Raw genomic sequence first — 22,382 nt, 5'->3', positions numbered from 1 at the left:
TGTGTGTGGGGGGGGGAATCCAATCTCACCAGACCAGATTGGGGGTGGGAGAGTCTTAAACTAGACACAGGGAGAGAGCCCTAGGCGGGGGTCGGTTAAAGGAGACAGAAAAGAGGCCTGCAGGCAGGAGTCACTCACCAGGCGCAGATAGGAAACATTGTAGCGAATGTACCTCCAGGAATAGGAAAGGCAGAGGTCTGAGAGTGGAGTTTCCTTTCTCTGGTCCGAAGGAGGGGGGACAGAAGGCGGATTGACCCTCAAGAAACCGAGGGGATCCAGCCACTCCTGACCCTCTCCCCCATCCGAGTTAGGCACCAAATGTAAGGTCTGTCAAAAGGAAACTCCGCGCAGGTCAGAAGAAGAGGGTTTATTGCGTGAGGAAAGAGCAGACTCCTGCTGCCCAAGATGGAGCCAGGCGAGCAAGACAGTTTAGGGCGGGAAGTGAGAGATTATATAGGGGGAGGGGTGTGGCCACAGCAGAAGTGGATGTGATCTCAGAGGACGGGGAAATTCCTCAGTGGGGACCTCCCACTGCCCCCAGGCATGCCAATTGCCAGGGTTACAGGTGCTGGATGGGGATTTCCAGGGTGCAGTGGGAGAGAGCCAAGGGAAGAAGTCATTTCTTCCAGGCGGACCTAACACTTATCTAGATTGGATAAATGTTTAAGCTTTGTGCTTAAAAGTTAATTTTTGTGCCATTTTCAAAAAAATCTATTATGGTTATTCTAGGAATAGATGGATAATTGTTATTCTCTGTGAGCTCTGAAAAAAATCTCTGAGTACCAAATTGCAATCTCACAGTAATTTTTCCTTTTCTTGAAATTTGTAGAGATATGCTGCTGTATCTTCTTAAGCTGGATGATATCACCACTCAGAAAACTTAATTTGCAGGCGTTTCAACTATTCTTTGTGGTCAGGTAGTGATCAATCAATCAGGCATTGATAAAAACTTGTTGGTAAACCCTATAATATATAGCAATCAGAGTTCATATTTTTAATTCACTAATCACAAATTAGAGCCTTTATTTGTATGATAAAACTATTAAAACCAAAAAAGTTACATACAAATAACATAAAATAAATTGAAGCAATCAAATTTTATGTATAACAAACAAGGGACCTGACCTTCTGAATGATCAGCAATAGAAAATATCTCTTCTCTTTCTCCTTTTTGTGCTGGTACCGGGTCTTGAACTCAGGATTATTTTTTTGCTTCCAGCCAGCACTCTCTCACAGAAGACACACCTGAAGTCACACCTGCTGATGAATTGAAGATAGAGTCTCACATTTTTTTTTTTTTGCCCAGGCTGGCTTCAAACTGTAATCCTCAGACACTGGCTTCCTATCTAGGGAGTATCGCAGGTATAAGCTATTGGCAGCCAGAGGGATATAGTTTTCATACACATAGAATCTCCACTTTTATGTGGACATGACAAGCAATTATTATGGATCCTGTAAACATTTACAAAAATATTCTATGTGGGAAAAAATTCTAAAATCTCATGAAACATATTAACAACTATGCTCAAATGTATGTTTGCATGTAGATAAGGATTATATAATTAGTAGGTAAAAGATGGTGTTTTTCACTTTCCTCTGCTCAAACTTTCATATTGTTTTCCTTTTTAAACCACTTCTAGCCAGGAGTTTGGCCTAATGATAGAGTGCTTGCCTAGCATGCACAAAGACCTGGGTCCTCACTACAACATACATAAGAAAAGCTGGAAGTGGTGCTGCGGCTCAAGTGGTAGATCTCTAGCCTTGAGAAAGTCCAAGGACGGTGCTCAAGCCCTTGCTCCAGAACTGGGAAAACCAAACCAAACAAAAAATACTTCAGCATCTTGGGACCTTGCAGTTAAATGTGACTGAATACTGTGAAAGTAACACACAACTTAAGTCACCCTTTCTAGAGTGAGAGTGTTGTGTATGAGGATCTTTGGATCTAGGATCAGGGCAGTTGAATGTGAGATGTAGAATATTTTAGTCTATTGATCTTCTGGGTAAAGTACTTGATTATTTGTGTGTTATTGCTTTGTGTTTTTTTCTAGTTTGTGCAGTGATCATGTTAAAAATAAATTTGAAACACACTGATGTTAGTTCACCTGTTTATTTAATCTACTAGAACACTGTCCTTTCCCAGCACCATCTATTCCATGTATCTCATCTTTGTATCACTCTATTAGAAAGTTTATACTTTGACTTTCTTATACTTGTACTTTATACTTTGTACATTCTTCCATTGGTTAAACCTGTGGTGGGCTACACAAGCAAACACAAATCTTGCTAACATGCCCCTCTCTCATTTTTGCTCTGAGGTGTAAAGTGTTAGATTTTCTACACCATCTGTATCATCTTCACCTGTTATAGAAAAGCAAGCTTTGGGGCTGGGAGCTTGGTCTAATGGTAGAGTGCTTGGCTAATATGCACGAAGACCCAGGTTTGATTCCTAGGTACCATATACCTAGAAAAAAGCCGGGAGTGGTGCTGAGGCTCATGTGGTAGAGCTCTAGCCTTGAGAAAAACCCAAGGGGAGTGCTCAGGCCCTGAGCTTAAGCCCAGGACTGGCAAAAAAACCAAAAAACAAACAACAACAACAAAAAAAACTTGCCAGTTTTGATTTATTTAAGTGCTAATAAAATATATCCAAGGGGGGTTGCTCAAGATTGTTCACTGCTAGCCAACTTATTTCAGGCCAGGTTTATTAGGGATTACTGTTCTTGTGGGGTTGGTGATTTTTTTACTATAGCTTTTTTCTTTTTCTTTTAAAAAAATTTTTTTATTGTCAGAGTAATGTATAGAGGGGTTACAGTTACATTTGTCAGATAGTAGGTACATTACTTCTCACACATTGATACCCCTTCTTATGTTTTTGTCCTCCTTCTTCCTTGATTAGCTCTGGACAAGATTCCCAATAAAAAAGTCACACGTAAAAGAATTTTATTTAGTAAAAGCAAAATAACAACAACAAAACACATAGGAAATTGCAAGTGTGTAATCCAGTTTAGATTTGTTTCTTTAACTATAGATTCTGAACTTAATGATATTTAAAATATGTGGACTGTCCTCACTATTTGAGCAGTATTTTGCTTCTTAGGCTTTTTTTTTGTGATATCCCTTCTAATAGGAAAGGCAATCATGATAGTATTTAAATAAGGCCTGTCTTATCATTTTACCTGGTCTAGGGGCTTGAACTTTTTCTTGATCTTGTGTTCAAAAGCTCTTGGTATATTACCATATTTAAACCCATTCTGGCCTGTCCTTACAGGTCTACAGTGTTGTTTTCTACTCTTCCTTGAATATGTGTTCCCTTCTTCCAAAATCATAGTTCGTTGTTTTTCTTTTTTGTTATTTTTTTATTAAAGAATTTATTAACATTGATTTTTACATCATATTTCAAATGACAAATTTAACAAACAAGTGTTCAAGAAGGGAATCTCTATATAGAATTACTGAGACTTAGTTTTTAGAACAATCCAAATTAGGCTAAGGGTTTGTATGTCATAGAAACATGTTAATTTATGAAATAAAACATTATGTCTATAGAGTCATAGGTTTTTATGTCTGTATAGTTATGTTTATATTTCCATTACCATGTCCATAGCATTGGGTATGCATATATTGAGTCCTTGCTCTTGTACTCTTTGGATTTAATAGCCACATATTAAGGATACCATGCGCCTTTTGTTCCTTAGGTCTTGACTGTCTCACTCAACATGATTCGCTCTAGATTCATCCACTTCCCTGTGAATGCCATTATTTTACCTTGTCTGTTGGCTATGTAGGATTCCATTGTATATATATATACGGCATTTTCTGTATCCATTCATCTGCAGTAGGGCATCTGGATTGTTTCCATCGCCTTGCTATTCTGAATAGTGCAGAGATGAACATAGCTGAGCAGGTGTCCTTATTATATCTTGGGTTATGATGTTCAGGGTAGATGCACAGAAGTGGTATGGCGGGATCATAAGGAAGGTCTATTTTCAGTTCTTTAAGAAACCTCCACGCTGCTTTCCAGAGTGGCTGAACTAGTTTACAATTCCACCAGCAGTGTAGTAGGGTTTCTTTTTCTCCACAACCCCGCCAGCAACTGTCATTGTCTGAGTTCAAAATCTTCGCCATTCTTGTTGGGGTAAGGTGGTTGTTTTTATTTGCATTTCCTTTATGACCATAGATGATGAACATTTTCTCATATGCTTTTCTGCCATTTTAACCTCTTCTTCTGATAAGTCTCTCTTTAGTTCCCTTGCCCAGTTAGTGAATGGTTTATTGGCTTTGGGGGGGATTAGTTTCTTGAGTTCCCTGTAGATACTGGATATTAAGTATTTTTCAGATATATTATTGGTGAATATCTTTTCCCATTTGGTTGGGTGTCTCTCTACTTTTGTGACTATGTTTTTATCTGTACAGAAACTTTTTATTTTTAGGTAGTCCCATTTATCAAGTCTCTCTCCAATCTGTTGTGACCCTGGGTCTGTTCAGGAAGTTTTTGCCTGTGCCTATGAGTTCCAGTGTCTCTCCTACTTTATCATGTAGCAGTTTCACAGTTTCCGGTCTGACGTTGAGGTCTTTGATCCACTTTGAGTTAATGCTTGTGCATGGCGAAAGGCTAGGGTCAATTTTTAGTTTTCTGCATGTGGCTGCCCAGTTTTGCCAGCACCAATAATTGAATAGTCTGTATTTGTTCCACTGTATATCTTTGGCTCCTTTGTCAAATACAAGTTGCCTATAGGTATGTGGTTCTATTTCTGGGTCTTCTATTCTGTTCCACTGATCTTCTGGTCTGTTTTTGTGCCAATACCAAGTGTTTTTTGTTATTATGACTCTATAGTAGAGTTTGAAGTCTGGTATTGTTACACCACCTACATACCTCTCTTTGCCTAGAATTGTTTTGGCTATTCTAGGTCTTTTCTTGTTCCATCTGATCCTTTGGATTATATCTTCTATTTCAGTAAAGAATGTCTTTGGGATTTTGATGGAGATGGCATTGAATTTGTATATCAATTTTGGCAGTATGCCCATTTTCACTATATCGGTTCTGCCTAGCCATGGGATGTCTTTCCATTTCCTAGTGTCCTCTTTAATTTCTTTCATTAGGCTTTTATACTTTTCATTGAATAATCCCTTTACATCTTTGGTTAAGTTTATTCCTAAGTATTTTATTCTTTGGGGGGCTATTGCAAATGGGATCATTTTCTTGATTTGGCCTTCTGTTTGTGTATTGTTGGTGTACAAGAAGGCTACTGACTTCTGAAGGTTAATTTTTTTATCCTGCCACTTTGCTAAAGTAGTTTATTAATTCTAGGAGTTTAGGAGTGGAGTTTGTTGGGTCACTCAAGTACAGGATCATGTCATCTGTAAATAGGGATAGTTTAATTTCTTCTTTCCCTATGTGGATCCCTTTGATGTCATTTTCTTGCCTTATTGCTCTGGCTAAGGGTTCCAGCACTATATTGAAGAGAAGTGGAGAGAGTGGGCATCCCTGTCTAGTTCCTGATTTTAAGGTAAATGGTTCCAGTCTTTCACCATTTAGTGTAATACTGGCTGTAAGTTTTTCATATATGGCTTTAACTATTTTGAGGAATGTACCTCTTATTCCTACTTTTTCTAGTGCTTTCAACATGAATGGATGTTGTATTTTGTCAAATGCCTTCTCCGCATCCAGAGAAATTATCATGATTCTTATCCTTAGCTCTATTGATGTGATGTATTACATTGATTGATTTGTGAATGTTAAACCATCTGTGAGATGAAGCCTACTTGATCGTACACTATGTTGTTTTTCTTTTTGAACTAATGAGGTCATTAGGAAAACACTTTTAGTTTGAATACTTCCATTTATTTGATCAAAATTGGTTTTTAAAAATGATTGTTTTATTGACAACCCCAAATCTTATCTGCTTATTTTCCAAGCTTTTCTAAATTGTTTTCTTAAAACTGAGTTGAGATTTAGCCAATGGCTACAGTGTGCTTTTCTTACCTCTATTTTATTTACCCCAGAATTCCTGTCACCTTTCATATTGCCAGCTGCATCTTCTTACTCAGGTAGAATTACCTCAGAATATTCCCTCTTATTGTTTATATGCTATCATTGTCTTTGAGAGAGAAAATGCCAATAAATTAACTTCATTTATCAGGTGCTTACTTTCTAAAATGAGACTCCTCTCATCCTTCCCCAAGTACTTGCCTTTTGACCTTGTTCTCTGTACCCATTTCAGATGTGCACTGGTAAAGCTGCGTTCCTGTCTTGTGTGGTTGTCGAATCTGCAGTTGTGTGGCCTCCTGGATTTCCTCTTGTAATCCAATCCTTTCTGTTTTTGTTTAGTGTTATAACTTAGCAGCCCGATGTTCTTTGGTTTTTGTTTTTTTGCTTTAGTAAGAATGCTTAACCTGCTTGACCATCTGCATGTGGTTAGGACCACGTGGACATAGTTACACCCTTATGGTTATTGACTGTGGGCATCCAGGTGACAGCATGAAGCGACCATCACCTGAGTGTGGTTCTGATCACCTACGTGATCCTTTAAAAGCTGAGCCCCACTGAAGCTCGAGGCTGCTCTCTATTGACCCAAAAGGCGGAGAGCAGTCACTACACTGACATTAAAATGACTCCTCCCTTCACTGGGTGCTGGTGACTCTATTGTTTGGGGTTCCTGCCCCCCCCAAGTGGCTGGGATATTACACTTAGCTTTATCCTTATGTTGTGCAATTTTGTAAAACTAGATGAGGTTCATTTTTTTTAAGCAGGGATTTTTATTTATTAAAAGAAACACAGGCTGGGTACAAGCAGCTCACGCCTGTAATCCTAGCTACTCAGGAGGCTGAGATCTGAGGATCATGGTTCAAAGCCAGCCTGGGCACAAAAGTTCATGATACTCTTCACCATCAGAAAACTGGAAGTGGCATTGTGGTAAAGAGCTCAGGGACAGCATCCAGGCCCATAGTTCAGCCTCAGGACGGGGAAAAAAAGTAAAAAAAAGTACAAGCTGGGTACAGGTACTACTCATACCTATAATCCTAGCTACTCAGGAGGCTAAGATTCGCAGATCAAGGTTTAAACCCAACTTGAGCAAGAACGTCTGTGAGATTCTTATCCCCAATTAACAACTAAAACCCAAGATGTTGAGCTGTGTGTGTCTCAAGTGGTAGAGTGCTATCCTTGAGCTTTTGTGCTCAAGGACAAAAAAGTACAAAAATTTATCATTTTTAGTGTACATTGATTAAAGGGATGCTTTATTGTGGTATATCTATGTATGAGTGTGATGTTATAATGTTCAATTCCTCTATGTTCTTTTACTTTAGTCATTTCTGTCTCTAATATCCATTCTTTCTTAGCTTCCTTGCAGATTTTTTAATGGGTTTCATGATGACCTTTCCATACGTATATAGAATGTACTTTGATCATCTTTGGCCTCCTCTCATTATTCTTCCCATCCCTAACAATTCCCCAGACCAAGTAGTCTTCCTCTTTTTTTTTTTTTGCGGTAGTGGGATTTAAATTCTGGTCATGGGCACTGTGCCTGAGCTCTTCAACTCAAGGATAGCACTCTACTACACTGAGCCACAATGCTACTTCTGATTTTCTGGTGGTTAATTGGAGATAAGAGTCTCACAGATTTCCATGATCAGGTTGACTTTGAACCATGATCCTCAGATCTCAGCCTCTAGAGTAGCTATGCTTATTGGCGTGAGCAACTGGTACCCAGCTTATTCTCCCTTTTATTTGGTGTACTCATAAGGCTGAAATCATGTAGTACTTTTTGTTTTGAGATTAGTTTATTTGGATTCACATAATGATTTACAGTTTAGTCCATTTTCTTGCAAGTCAGATAATTCATTCATTATGACTGAATAAAACTCTAGTTTTTATGCATGTGTATATACATATGCTTTGATGTTTTCTTTTTTATTGTCAGAATGATATGTAGAGGGTTACAGTTACATTCATCAGGTAGTAGGTAGTAGGTGTTTTCTTTTATCCATTCATCTGTTGTTGGGCATCTGCATTGATTTCTTAGCAGTTTTGAAGTATGCTGAAATAGCATGGATGTGCAGGTGTCTTCTGTGTGCTGACATACAACCCTTCAGGCATTATGTCCAAGAGTGGTATAGCAGCATTGTCATTTTCAGCTGTTTTGAAGAACATTCATGTTGATTTCCGTAGTGTCTGCACCAATGTACATTCCCAGTAGTAGAGCAGAAGGTTTCTTCCCTTTTCCCCTGGATCCTCACAGGCATTTATTGTAGTTTACTTGATGATAGCTATTTTGAGTGAGGTGAGGGAATCTTAACCTTTTGATTTACCTTTCATCAATGGCTAAGGGTGTTGGATACTTCTTCATGTTCTTTTTTTCCACTTCTATTGAAATCTGTTCAATTCATGTATCCATTTATTGATTTGATTTGTTCTTTCTGTATTCAATTTTTGCCATTTCTTAATCTGTAGGCTGTTTACTCTGCTAATTTTTTCCTGTGTTGTGCAGAAGCCAGTTAATCTGTCACAGTCACATTTGTTAATTCATGTTATTATTTTCTGAGCTACTACTGGAGTCCTATTCAGAAAGCTGTGGCTGTTTTCTTATAATACATTATGCAGCACATAATATGTTATAAAACATAAAACAATTCAGGACTTACATGAGGTCTATGATCCATACTGGTTTTATTTTATACAGAGCAGAGCGATCTAGTTCAGTCTTCTACATGTGGAAGTCCAGTTTTTGCAGCACTATTTGTTGTAAAAGCTATCTTTACTTCAACATATGTTTTTGATAGTTTTGTCAAGAACCAGAAAGCTATGTAGCTCTGGGTCCTCTAGTCTCTTCACTGGCACTATGTGTCTGTTTTTCTTCCAGTATCATGCTGTTTTTTTATTCTGTTTCTGTAATATACTTTTTTTTTAGCATTGTATTTTTTTAGTATATATTTTTTATTGTAATTTATAGAAGGGTTACATGATATTTGCCAGATAAATGGCGCATTAATTCCCATACATTGGTACATGGCTTGGTCCCCATTTCCCTTCCCTCCTCCCCCACCCCTCATCTTGTTTTCCCCCGTTCTGTAATATACTTTATTCATGTATTGTGATACCTCCAGCATTGCTCTTTTTGCATAGGATTGTTTTGCTTCTCAGCATCTTTTGCACTTCCATATAAATTTTAAGGTTTTGCTTTTCTGTTTCCATGAAGGACGTCATTAGAATTTTGATGGGGATTTCATTTTATTTGTAAATGAATTTGGTTAATGTAGCCTTCCCCCCCACAGAATTTATTGTCACTTAATGAATATAGAAAGATCTTTTTATCTTCTATTGTCTTCTTTGTTTCTATAGTATTTTGTTGTTTTCACTGTCGAAGTCTTTCATGCGCTTGTTACCAGATGAGTTTATTCCCAGATTCCTAGATGAGTTTATTCCCAGATTTGGTTTTGGTTGTTTTGTCTTTTAGGTTTCTGTGAATTGATTTGTTTTCCTGATTCCTCAGCCTGTTTGTTGTTGTTATTGACAAAAGCTACTGATTTTTTTAAAAAATGAATTTTGATTTGTTATGCCAAGAGATTTTTGATAGAGTCTGTAAGGTCTTAAGTACAGGTTATTATCTATAAATTGGAATGTTTTGGCTTATTCCTTTCCTATTAGAATCACTTTTATTTCTTTTTCTTGCCTTACCGCTCTGGCTACGAATTCTTGCAAGTACGATAATTCAATTTTTTTGTGGCTGAATAAAAGTTTCTTTTGTATATGTATATATACACGTGACAATTTCTCTCTCTCTCTTTCTTCTTTCTCTTTCTTTCTTTCTTTCTTTCTTTCTTTCTTTCTTTCTTTCTTTCTTTCTTCCTTTCTTTTTGCCACTCCTGGGGCTTGAACTCAGGGCCTGGTCACTGTCCTTGGATACTTTTTGCTCAAGGCTAGTGCTCTGCCATTTGAGCAACAGCAGCACTTCCAGCTTTTTTCTGTGTGTGTGGCACCAAGGAATCGAACCCAGGGCTTTGTTCAGGATATGCACCAGATGGAGCAAAACTTCACAAACATTGATACCCTTTCTCATGACATGGTCCCCATTTCCCTCCCACCCTCCCCCAGCTTATCTTGATTTCCCCCCTTCCCTATCCAATTTTAAATAACCAATTAAGCACATATAAAATATATCAGATAACAAGGTGAAAAATTGTAACAATATGAGATAACCAAGAGATAGCAAAAGAGATGAGCGATAACATAGTACATTAAGGACAAGTCACTCATTATATCATGGCCTATAAATATTTTAATGTATTGATGAATTCTATTTTCAATTATTCTATTGAGAATTTTTACGTGTATTCTCAGCGACATCATTGGGGTATAGAATTACTAATATTTTGTTGATATCCTTTCTGGTGTTGGCATTGAGTGATGCTGGCAATACTCCTTTTCTAGTTCATGAAATAGTTAGAGAAGCACTGGTGTTCGTTCTTTAAAGACTGGTAAAATTCATTATTGAATCCATCTGCTACTGGGCTTCATTTCATGGGAGACGGTTACTGCTTCAATCTCATTGCTTTTCATAGTTCTGGTTAAATTGTTTATATCCATTTGGTTCAATATTCATAGGTTATATATGCCTCAAAATGCACCCATTTCTTCTAGAACTTCCAGTTTATTAGAATGTTTTCAAAATATTCTCTGATTACATCTGAATTTTCAAAGAATGCACAACACTAAGTGTTGTGGAAAAATGTCTGTAATCCCAGCACACTCAGGAAAACTAAGGCAAGAGGATCAAGAGTTTGAGGTCAGCTTGATCTACATTGTGAAACTGTGTCTTGAAAAATCATGTATGTGTGTATATATATATATATATATGTATATTTCTAGTTTCTTATTGCCCTTTATATCTACTTGTAGCCTCTGCTGGTATAAAACCAAAAACAATTTAATTTGGCTTGCTCATGAGAATCCTGTACATATATAAACATATGACTGAATTTATTTTACCTTTTTAAATGGACATGCTGGTACTGAGTCATGTCCTTTGGCTCACTCTACTAGAGTTACACCTCTACTTTTGACATTTTGGTACTTAATTGGGGATAAGAGTTTCATGGACTTCTCTTAGGGTGACTTTGAACTGTGATTCTTAGACCTCAGCTTCTTGAGTAGCTATGATTACAGGTGTGAGCCACCAGAGACTGGCAATGAATTAATTTTAAATGTGTTAATTGTTATAAAGAAGCTGCAAGCAACTGAGCTGAGTTATAAAAAAAATAGATAACTACTTAGTGCTCATCATTTTACAGCAAGGAGGATAATACTTGAGAACATGAAGAAATCTCTTAAATGAACGCAAGAAAACTTATTATTTTCCCTACTTCTAGATTCACCAGTCTCTCAATTGGCTTCTTCACTCAAGGCTGGCACTCCATCACTTGAGCCACATTTCCACTTTCTGTTCCTTTTTTCTTTTTGCTGATTAAGTAGATATAAGGTTTTCACTTTCTGCTTGGGCTAGCTCTGAACAGCAATCCTTAGACCTCAGCCTGCTAATCATAGACTCTTTTAATTCCTTTATTTTCTTTGCCAGGCCCAGAACTTGAACTCAGGGGCTGGGCACTCTCCTTGAGCATATTCAAGGCTAGAGCTCTACTACATGAGGCACAACACCACTTACAGCGTTTTCTGTGTATGTGGTACTGAGGAAGTGAACCCAAACTTCATGCATGCTAGGCAAGCACTCTATCACTACGCCATGCTCCCGGCCCAACATTGGGTTTGAAAGTAGGGTCTTATTGGGTTGGGAGTTTGGCCTAGTGGTTAAAGTACTTGCCTAGCATGCACGAAGGCCCGGGTTCGATTCCTTGGTACCACATACATAGAAAAAAGCCGGAAGGGGTGCTGAGGCTCAAGTGGCAGTGCTCTAACCTTGAGAAAGCCCATGGACAGTGCTCAGGCCCTGAGCTCAAGCCCAGGACTGGCATAAAAAAAAATAAAAAAAAAAAAGAAAGTAGGGTCTTACTTCCTGCCTGGATCGTGGTTTAAGTGTCACACCCAGCTGGGATGTCAACCATGTGGGGTGGAGTCTCATGGACTCTTCTGTTGTGCTGGTCTGGAACACCTGATCTCAGTCTCCAGCATAGCCAGGATGACAGGTGCGAGCCATCCTGCCATCTTATTGGTTGAGAAGGGGTCTTGCATGTAATGCTCAGCTGGCCTTGAACTATTGTGCTTCCAAACTTCACTTCCAGAAACTAGCTAACATTACAGGGATGACCCACTAGTGCCCGCTTCCAGTATTCACTGTTGAAACATCCAAGCGGTTCCCCAAACATTAAACCAATGTCTGTACGACCCATACAGATGATAAAAGCAATGTGTCTCAAAACTAGTTGAGATTCCACACTTGGTGCACTGAAGAGTCACAGGATGCTTTCTAGCAGCTTTGTGGTTGTCTACAGGGGGAGGAGCCATTCAACATTTCTATTCTCAAGCATTTCAATTCCCTTTTCACCCCCTTCCTTGAAACAAGAACTAGATATCTCTGTGGCCACTGGCTTCTTTTCTTCTACTTTTTGTTTCAGGAGGGCAGGATTCAGTCTTCAGAATTCAGAAGAAAGATCTTTATTAAGTTACTGCTATCTCCTGGTACTCATTAGCCCTTTTGTGTCTTGACATGGACAACGTATCATGTGGGAAGGGTGAGTGGCCTCTCATTTCTGGAGGAAAGCAGTTACAAGATCCCCACAGAAGCCTGTTCACATTCATCCAGTTCAAGTAGGGATGGTATTTCCTGATTACAGCAGCTATGAATCCATGCCAGGTGTGGGCTTGTGTCACAAGCAATGCTCTTTTGCTATATGTGTTCCCTCCCCCAGTGAAAGGAATCAGTCTAGCATTACTTCAGTAAATAAAGAGAACAAGACTTTATCGAATATAAATTTATTTTTATTGAAGAAGCAGCAGTCACATGATCTTTTATCTACCCTTTAGGTTAGGCCTGGCAATTAAGCCAGCCCTAAGGAAAAAAGATGTTTCTTTTTGCACTAAGAGACAGAACATGTTTACATACATCATCCAGTATTGGAAATGAGCAGTCACACACAATGTGTTGGTTAGTGGGAGGTATTGCTCCACTGTGGTGTTCATGTTTTACAGAGACCCTCCCCAAAGACCATCATTAATAGGTCGAAAGTGAAAAGAAAATACAGCTACACCAAACCATGAACACAGTAATCAAAAGACAGCAGCTTTTACACCTTTTTACAACTGTCCCTTTCGTGGATATTTACTTTTCAAAGCAGTGTCTGCAATGCTTCCTCAGTATCAGATCCAAAGGTTTCCAAGCTGGAAGCTGCACCTCCTGGCTGTGCAGCGGAGTGAGGTTATTTCAAAGAATGAGACATGATGTTGAAGCTTGAATTTTGCAACAAAAAGTCATGTTTCCCTAGAGGGAGGGAGGTGAGGTGACTACATTATTACAGTGGCAACATAGGTAGGGTGGAGAAAGTAGGGTGGGCACTGAAATAAAGACCACACACTTGTGAATTTTAATTTCATTTCCAGACTAACCTACTTTTTATTTAATGCAAATTACAGTACCAGTTAACTATTTCCAAACCAAGTCACATAGAACGAAATGTATTTACAAGGGAAAGGGGGAAAGGGAAAAAAAACATTGAGCATACTTTTCACAAAAAAGTTTATATTTAAAATGAAAAAAATTCAGTCACAGAGGCATTCAAGTAGTAATAATGTTATACAGATTTTGCTTTTCCTTATATCAAGACAGATTTGCACAAGTGTTTGCAATAGTTTGTATACAACCCACAGTCCTTTATATATATATATAATAAATTTTTAGATTTGTTTTTAAGATGGAAGTGGTCACGCTAATTGGTATGTGTACAGGCCCAAGTGATCCATCGGCAACACATTTAGAAATGCAAATTTTACAGGCAAGCACATTTTCATACATCTATCTGTATCTGCCTGTAGACAGATATAGTAAGAAAAAGAAACTTAAAAAATTACCACAAGGAAGTCTACTTTGTCAAGAGAACCCCTCATGTACTGGTTGTCACTTTACTATTATTGTGGAGGTGCAAAACGGAGCAACAAACTTGAATAAAATGGCATAACCTTTGTGAAAATTATCTAAACCCCAGGGATTACTTTCAGACCCTCACATGTAGAATTTAAGTTTGCTTCTAGTTGTTTCTCTTATTTTCAGTGGCTCAGATTTCCACCAGAAAAGAGAATTCATTGTAAAGCATGCTTGTTCTTTCATATAGGGGAGAAGAATGTCAGTCTCTGTGATGACAATGATCACTAACATGAATAAGAATCAGATACAATTCTGATAAAAGTAAAGCAAAGAAAACCCCAAACTCCTGGGGATCTGGCATAGGCCAAACTTCCTTTGGAAGACTCCAAATTCTTTTGAGAAAAAAAAAAAAGCCAGTGTCTTTAAATCCACAGGGTTAGAGAATGAATAATCCTCTCAGAAACCTTTATACTGGTGCAGACAAGATGGTTGGCTAGGCATACTTTTGTTAAAACACAAACCAAAGGGATGACTCTAAAAATTAAGAGGGCCTTTTAAACGATGACGCATGTCATTGGAAAGAAGGTATAGTCTTCTGCCTTGCTGGAACAAACACATGACGTTTCAAAAATAGCAACCTTTGGTTGTTTTTTTTTTTCTTTTCTATTCAAGACATCATATAAGGAGCAGTTGGAGGCAAAATAATACTATTTTTCTTAAAACTAAAAAAAGGCCTTCATTTTGGGCACACAATAAGAATGAATCTTTTTTAAGGAAGAAGTTAAAATGACATTTCATGGAGCAGGGCTAAAGATGGCAGGGTGGAGGGAATGGGTGAAGACTTCCCTTGTTAGACAATGGCCCTTCCATTAGCACGGCACCAGTAACTGCCAACATCTACTTGAAAGCATGTACATGGTTCATGGAACAAAATACAACACTACTAACATACCTTGATTTGTGTCAAAAACAAAACAAAACAAAACCAAAACCCACCTTTTCCCCCTTGCTTTTATTTGGGAAGGAAGTATATAATGAGAGAGCCAGCACAGAAGCCTCTCAGACTCTGTTGTTCCTAGGACCCAGGGCTGGGGCTTGTGGAACAGATATACTCTATTGTACATCCTCCAGCTCTAGGGCTCTCTGGGGTACACTGAGTCCCCACATTGAATGCACACAAAATGAAATCAAAACCAAGGCCAGGCTTGAGTGAAATGAGATTATGAACATGTTTTCTTCTTCCCACTCCTGAGCACGCTGTCATTGAAATTTATCTGGAGGAGTAGATATTGTTATTTCAAAGGGAAACGAGATGGATGGGTGACGTGGATAAAGGAACTCAATTAAAACTTTAAAAATGAAAGCAAAACAAAACAAAAAACTAAACACAAGGAAGCGAAGGCACTCCAAACTATATAGATACACTATACATTGCTAGAGTTATTGTTACAATAATACAGGCCAGTACCTACTGTACAGAGTTAAAACTATATGGCTTTAAAAAGCTCGTCTACATTTTGTCTGATTATTAAACAGAATCACTGCCCTGAACAGTAACTTTTTGCTCATTAATAACAGTTCCTGGGTCCATATATTTACATACAAAATAATAAAACTTAAATTTAAAAACAGTGAAAGAAAATATAATGTACAAGCTTGAATTTGGTGAGGAGCTTTTAATTATTATTATTATTATTATTATTTACACAAAGATATTCAGAGACCTGGATCTCACTTGTATAAAAGAGTTCTATGATCCTGCCATGATCCTTGAGAAAGAAAAATCATGCACCTCAGCCCTCACACATGCATGTGAATGCACACACATGTGCAAACACACCCACACACGCACACTGAGAGAAAAGCATCGACTTTCCTCTCCTCTTCTCTCCCTCCCATTTGTAGGGGGAAGTATTCTCTTACAACAAGCATTGATCTTTCTGGACTCTATCAAGTGCCCCAAGTCCAGCTTAGTGTTTGTACTCAAACATCTGGCTGGGCATTTTGATCTGAAAGCTGGTCCATTTCTGTCATGGACTTGCCTGTTCAGATTCAATATAAATCCTTTCTGAAAATGGTGTTCCAGGTAATCCCCTGCTGCTAAGTAACTTTGATTTCAATTCTTAATGAACTCTTACAAGTACTTTTTATAAAAAGGAAAGTTCATTTGGATTTGGTTTGACTGAAATTTCCTTTCTCATGAACTCTGATATAAGCAGAGGTCTGAGAACCCCCTCTTGTGACCCAAAGAGCTTAGCGAAATAGTGAGTGAAAATTAAGATGGCTCACAGTCATCCTTCTGGGTATCAGCAGGCAGTATGGCTCTTGAAGAGTCACACAAATGGTTAAGCAGAATAGGGTGCTGGGGCCTGTGTGAGGGCTGCCAGGAAACTCCCTTTCCTAACCACCCAGAAGACCAGACCCTGACCTTGACCTAAGGTGGAAAGAAGAAAGGTATAAGGAGGCTACACATAACCTAGGGCACAGCTCTGAAGCCCTAAAGTTAGCATCTCGAAAAGAGAAGTGCAGGGAAGGGCCGGGTTGGGAAGGAAAGGAGGCCATCACTCACGTGATCTTTAAATGTAAGATCTAACTGATTGTGCCTTAAAGATTCATAGGTCAAGTAATGGCCCATAAGCACCAAGGTGACTAAGGTTCATTTTAGAGTATATAAGGCCCATGAAGATACCAACCTTAAAAGTATTTTAAAAAAAAACCTAGTTATGAAAAATCTATTTCCTCACTGCATACATAATCCTTCAATCCTCCTTGTTTTCCAAGGAATATTGCTTTTTCTTCAAAAACAAGAGACTGATTTTTATACCATTCACTGATTAACAAAGAAAACAGAAAATAAAACCTCTGAATGGGGTGTGGGGAAACATTCTTCTCATGCTTCAACCAGTCAATTTTGATACTGTAGACAGAAACAAAAAGGCAGTATTGAATATATGTATATATAACATATACACACATTTATAGAATGTTTCCTATAAAGTCAGCAGGTACAGGTGGCTGTTTATCATTTTGCTGTGTACTTTTTAATATTCCTACCATCTAAAATAATGGCCTATCTGACATGCATCAATAAATAAATTTTAAAAGCATGAGTTTTAAAAAGCTGAAATTAAATAGTCTAGTTTTGGATTTAAAATTAAAACTATAGTAGAACGTGGCAATTCCCATAAGCTTGATTTCCAATTCAAAATATGAAAAAAAAAAAAAAAGCAGTAGACTCTTACAGTTCACATTATTTGCCTATCATGTCCTCTTCTCAAGTGTATCTCTTCAAGGGAAGTAACTTTAGATAAAGCTCTGGACAAATTCATTCACAGTGGTGAGATCTGCCCCTGGCCTGGTGGCTCTTCCCCTAGGCCTGTCAGCCTCTGGCTTTGCAAGCAGATGGCTTGCTCAACACTCTCCAATCTCTTCCTAGGGACCTGGTTTAAAACTGTATGACTTGCAGAGAGCCTTTGGTCAGGCAAACAAAGATCCACTTGCACAGCAGAGTTCTGTGTGCTGCTTCTTTTTCACAAACTTTTAAGCTTTTACCAGCTACTCCACCACTAGCACTGGTTAGGACATAAACAAACCTTAACCAATCAATTCACAAACTCATCTTGTAGTTTCAAAGGCTATTAACCTTCCTGGCTTAAAAAAGATACATGTATCCTTTTTTGTTTTTTATTTTTGTCTGCCTGCCACACCATATGCCAAAGGCAAGTCTTCAAATACCAAGAATATGGATTAATTTTATAAGTGACATTTGAGTCCCTGTTGAGTTATACCTGCTAAGCTCCCAACCAATTTCAAGTTTTGCACTATACCAAAGTCTTATACTAGACTTTAAAAGAAAATAAAGTTCAAAACAACCTCAGCACAGAACAAGGTTTTCTTCTTTTGTGGAAGGGGCACGCGGCAGGAGTCCTGTTTTTAAATATACAACAGCAGACTTTTGATTTAAAAAAAAAAAAAAAAGATTGTCACGGGAGAGAGATTATGTGTTCGAGTGCTCCGCTTTCCCCCTCCCATCAGCCCTTCCTCCCCCTGGATCTCCTACAAAGTGAGAATACAATGAAACTGGTTTGTATTTATAGGTATTTTACAAGGTTAAATAAGAACAATAATAAAAAAATTGAACACTAAAATGAACAGGTTTTTTTTCTCTTTTTAATTTTCTTTCCAAATGTGACCAGTGTTGCTGAGTGACACTCAAGTAACTGGTGGTTTTTCCTGTGCAGCTGGCTACTTGGGACTGTTCAGGTGGAATTGGAAGCTGATGCAGAAGCGGCATTATTGGTCTGTCCACGGTCTCCAGCATTAGCATCTGCAAAATAAAAGTCCCAAGAATGCGTAAGTAATGCTTTAACACTCAAAAGAACAAGTCCATTGCCTCAACTACTGACAGAGCTGCATTATAAATGGGATGAAATCTGTTTCTTGCTGCTTAGACCTAAGTTCATGGCTTTGCATGGTTCTGGTACAGAGAAGAGTATCTTTGAATAAATTACAGACTCAGAGATCATTTCTGTCAAAATTTTGCCACACCCAGGATTGATAGTAGATGAATGCTGTTAAGACTCTAATTTGCTAACATGAAAATAAACCAATAGGGCACAGCTGGAAACTTGTACTAATTCTGAGCTATATTCTAAATATGGTGAATGAGAGAGGACAAAGAAAGACATATGGGTCAGTGTTATAAGCAAGAACACTGCGTATAATTCAAACCCAGTTACTTGTTTTCTAAGTACTCTTATTTTTCAATATTAACAGAGATGGAAGACAAGAAGTTGCCAGTGTAGTCTTAATGCACTCATTCAATAAAGCAGTTTGTAGTCATGTGTCTTGTCTGATCTCCCCAAGGGTAGGATGCATGAAGACCCAGGTTCTATCCTCAGTGTCACATATATAGGAAAAGCTGAAAGTGGTGCGTGGTGCTATGGCTCAAGTGGTAGAGCTCTAGCCTTGAGAAAGCACAAGAACAGTGCTCAGGCCCTGAGTTCAAGCCCTAGGACTAGCAAAAAAAAAAAATATACATATATATGTATGTATATAAAAATTATATACACACACATATACGTGTGTGTATATACATATATATATGTATGTATATATATATGGAAAGGATAAAGACCGTGCTCAAAAAAATTATATATATATGTGTGTGTACGCACACGTGCGTGTGTGTTTTGTGTGTGTGTGTGTGCTGAATAAAGGACAGCTTTTACAACAAATGGTGCTAGGAAAACTGGAATTCCACATGTAGAAGACTGAACTAGATCCCTCTGCTTTGTATAAAATAAATCCGGTATGGATCATAGATCTTATGTAAGTCCTGAATTGTTTTATGTTTTACATATACTATATGCTACATAATGTATTATAAGAAAACAGCCACAGCTTTCTGAATAGGAATCCAGTAGTAGCTCAGAAAATAATAACATGAATTAACAAATGCGACTGTGACAGATTAACTAGCTTCTGCACAACACAGGAAAAAATTAGCAGAGTAAGCAGATAGCTTACAGAAACAAGCAATTAATATCCAGAATAAGAAACAGCAAAAATTGAACACAGAAAGAACAAATCCAATCAATAAATGGGTACATGAATTGAACAGTTTTCAATAGAAGTGGAAAAAAAGAACATGAAGAAGTATCCAACACCCTTAGCCATTGATGAAAGGTAAATCAAAAGGTTAAGATTCCCTCACCTCACTCAAAATAGCTATCATCAAGTAAACTACAATAAATGCCTGTGAGGATCCAGGGGAAAAGGGAAGAAACCTTCTGCTCTACTACTGGGAATGTACATTGGTGCAGACACTACGGAAATCAACATGAATGTTCTTCAAAACAGCTGAAAATGACAATGCTGCTATACCACTCTTGGACATAATGCCTGAAGGGTTGTATGTCAGCACACAGAAGACACCTGCACATCCATGCTATTTCAGCATACTTCAAAACTGCTAAGAAATCAATGCAGATGCCCAACAACAGATGAATGGATAAAAGAAAACACCTACTACCTACTACCTGATGAATGTAACTGTAACCCTCTACATATCATTCTGACAATAAAAAAGAAAACATCAAAGCATATGTATATACACATGCATAAAAACTAGAGTTTTATTCAGTCATAATGAATGAATTATCTGACTTGCAAGAAAATGGACTAAACTGTAAATCATTATGTGAATCCAAATAAACTAATCTCAAAACAAAAAGTACTACATGATTTCAGTCTTATGAATATACCAAATAAAATGGACTGGGGAATTGTTGGAGTTGCAAAGAGTAATAAGGTGAGGCAAAATATGATCAAAGTACATTATATGCACCCATGCAAAGGTCATCATGAAAACTATTTAAAAATCTGCAAGGATATTAAGAAAGAAGAGATATGAGAGATGGGAGCGAATTAAAAATGAGCAATAGAGAGATTGAACATTACAACACTGTACACATAAATGGATATACCACAAAAATCAGAGGGTGGGAGTGTGGCCTAGGGACAGAGTGCTTGCCTAGCATGCACAAAGCCCTGGGATCGATTCCTCCATACCACATACACAGAAGAAGGCGCAAGTGGTACTGTGGTAGAGCGCTAGCCTTGGGAAAGCCCAAGGACAGTGCCCAAGCCCTAAGTTCAAAGCCCCCAGGACTAGCAAAAATAAATAAAAGAAATAAAACCTGCCTTTAATCAATGTATGCTAAAAATGAAAAACTTATGTACTTTTCTTTGTATCCTGAGCTTTTATGTTCAAAGATAGGACTTACCACTTGAGCCAAGCTCTACTTCTTGCTTTTTAGTGGTTCATAGGGGTTAAGAGTTTCAGATGTTCCTGCTCAAGATGGGTTCAAACCTTGATCCTTAGATGTCAGCCTCCTGAGTAGCTAGGATTACAGGCATGAGCAGTACCTGTGCCCATCTTGTATTTCTTTTAATAAAGAAAAATCCCTACTTTAAAAACAACAACAACAAAAAAAACCTCATGTAGTTTTATGAAACTGCACATAAACCTGGGTATGCTAGAGAAAACAGAAGCCAGGCACAGTGGCTCATGCCTGTAATCCTAGTTACTTAGGAGGCTGAGATCTGAGGATCAAGGTTCAAAGCCAGCCTGGGCACAAAAGGACCCGAGACTCTTATCTCCAAATAACCTCTAAAAAAAAAGCGGACCTTGGCTTAAGGGTAAGGTGGTAGACTTGAGCTGAAGAGGCTGATTTCATGCCCTAAGATCCACAAGAAAAGAAAAAAGGAAACAACAACAACAAAAAGGAGAAAACAGGTAGGACTGGATTATAAGAGGAAATCCAGGGAGGCCACACAACTGCAGATTCGACGACCACACAAGACAGGAACGCAGCTTTCCCAGTACACATGTGAAATGAGTACAGAGACAAAGGTTGCAGTGCAAGTACTTGGGGAAGGATAAGAGATGAGAATTCTCATTTTAGAAAGTAAGCATCTGGTTTATTTGAAATAGGATAGGGAAGGGGGGATAACAAGATAGGGGCGCGGGTGGGAGGAGGGAAACAAGGACTAAGACATGAGAAAGGGTATCAATGTTGTGAAGTAATGCACCTTCTATCTGGTGAATATAATGTAACCCTTCTATTAATTACAATAAAAATACATGGGGAAAAAAAAAAAGAAAGTATGCACCTGGACCAGGAGCATGGCCTAATGGTAGTGTGCAAGAACCCTTGGGTTTGATTTCTCATTACCACTATCTTCTATTAACCAGCAAAATGTGTAACTGGAGGTATGTCTCATATGATAAGAGCACTAGCTGGAAGGGTGCGGGGGGGGGGGGGGAGAGGAGGAGGCCCTCCCTGAGTACCAGCACACAAAGGGGACAGAGAAGAGAGATTTTCTACTGCTGACCAATCAGAAGATCAGTTCCCTTGTTTGTTATATATAAAATGTGGTTCCCATACAACTTATACTATGTCTATGCTGTAAATGGTAGCTTTTCCCCTTTTAATAGATTTATCATGAAAATAAAGGGTCTAACTTATGATTAGTAAATTAAAAGTATAAACCCTGATTGCTATACATTATAGGGCTTACCAGCAAGTTTTTATCAATGCCCGATTGATTGATCACTACCTGAACACAAAGAATAGTTGAAACATCTGCAAAAATAAGTTTTCTGAGTGATGATATCCAGTTTAAGAAAATATAGCATACCCCTACAATTTTCAAGAAAGGGAAAAATTATTATGAGATTGCATTTTGTTACTCAGATATTTTTGCAGAGGCCTCAGAATAATAATTATATATTCCTAGAATAACCATAATGGGATTTTAAGCAAAGGGCACAAAAAATTAACTTTTAAGCAC

At 38.1% G+C, this 22,382-nt stretch overlaps 1 protein-coding gene across 3 annotated transcripts in view; it reads right to left on the bottom strand.

The window, feature by feature from the left end:
* Nucleotides 1-14,238: 14,238 nt before the first annotated feature.
* The window catches only part of Gsk3b (glycogen synthase kinase 3 beta), a 131,540-nt gene continuing 123,396 nt past the window's right edge, over nucleotides 14,239-22,382 (bottom strand). For all 3 annotated transcript variants that reach the window (XM_090345700.1, XM_090345683.1, XM_090345689.1), the window contains one exon: nucleotides 14,239-18,351. In XM_090345700.1, the coding sequence (XP_090201826.1) occupies nucleotides 18,284-18,351 (68 nt within the window). In that variant the 3' untranslated portion in view covers nucleotides 14,239-18,283. The remainder of the gene's footprint in view (nucleotides 18,352-22,382) is intronic.

The sequence above is a fragment of the Megascapheus bottae genome, chromosome 1 (assembly GCF_031878675.1).
Source record: "Megascapheus bottae isolate mThoBot1 chromosome 1, mThoBot2.hap1, whole genome shotgun sequence".
Taxonomy (NCBI): Eukaryota; Metazoa; Chordata; class Mammalia; order Rodentia; family Geomyidae; genus Megascapheus; species Megascapheus bottae.
Note: the sequence above shows the minus strand (reverse complement) of the source record. Positions and strands in the feature narration are given on the sequence as shown.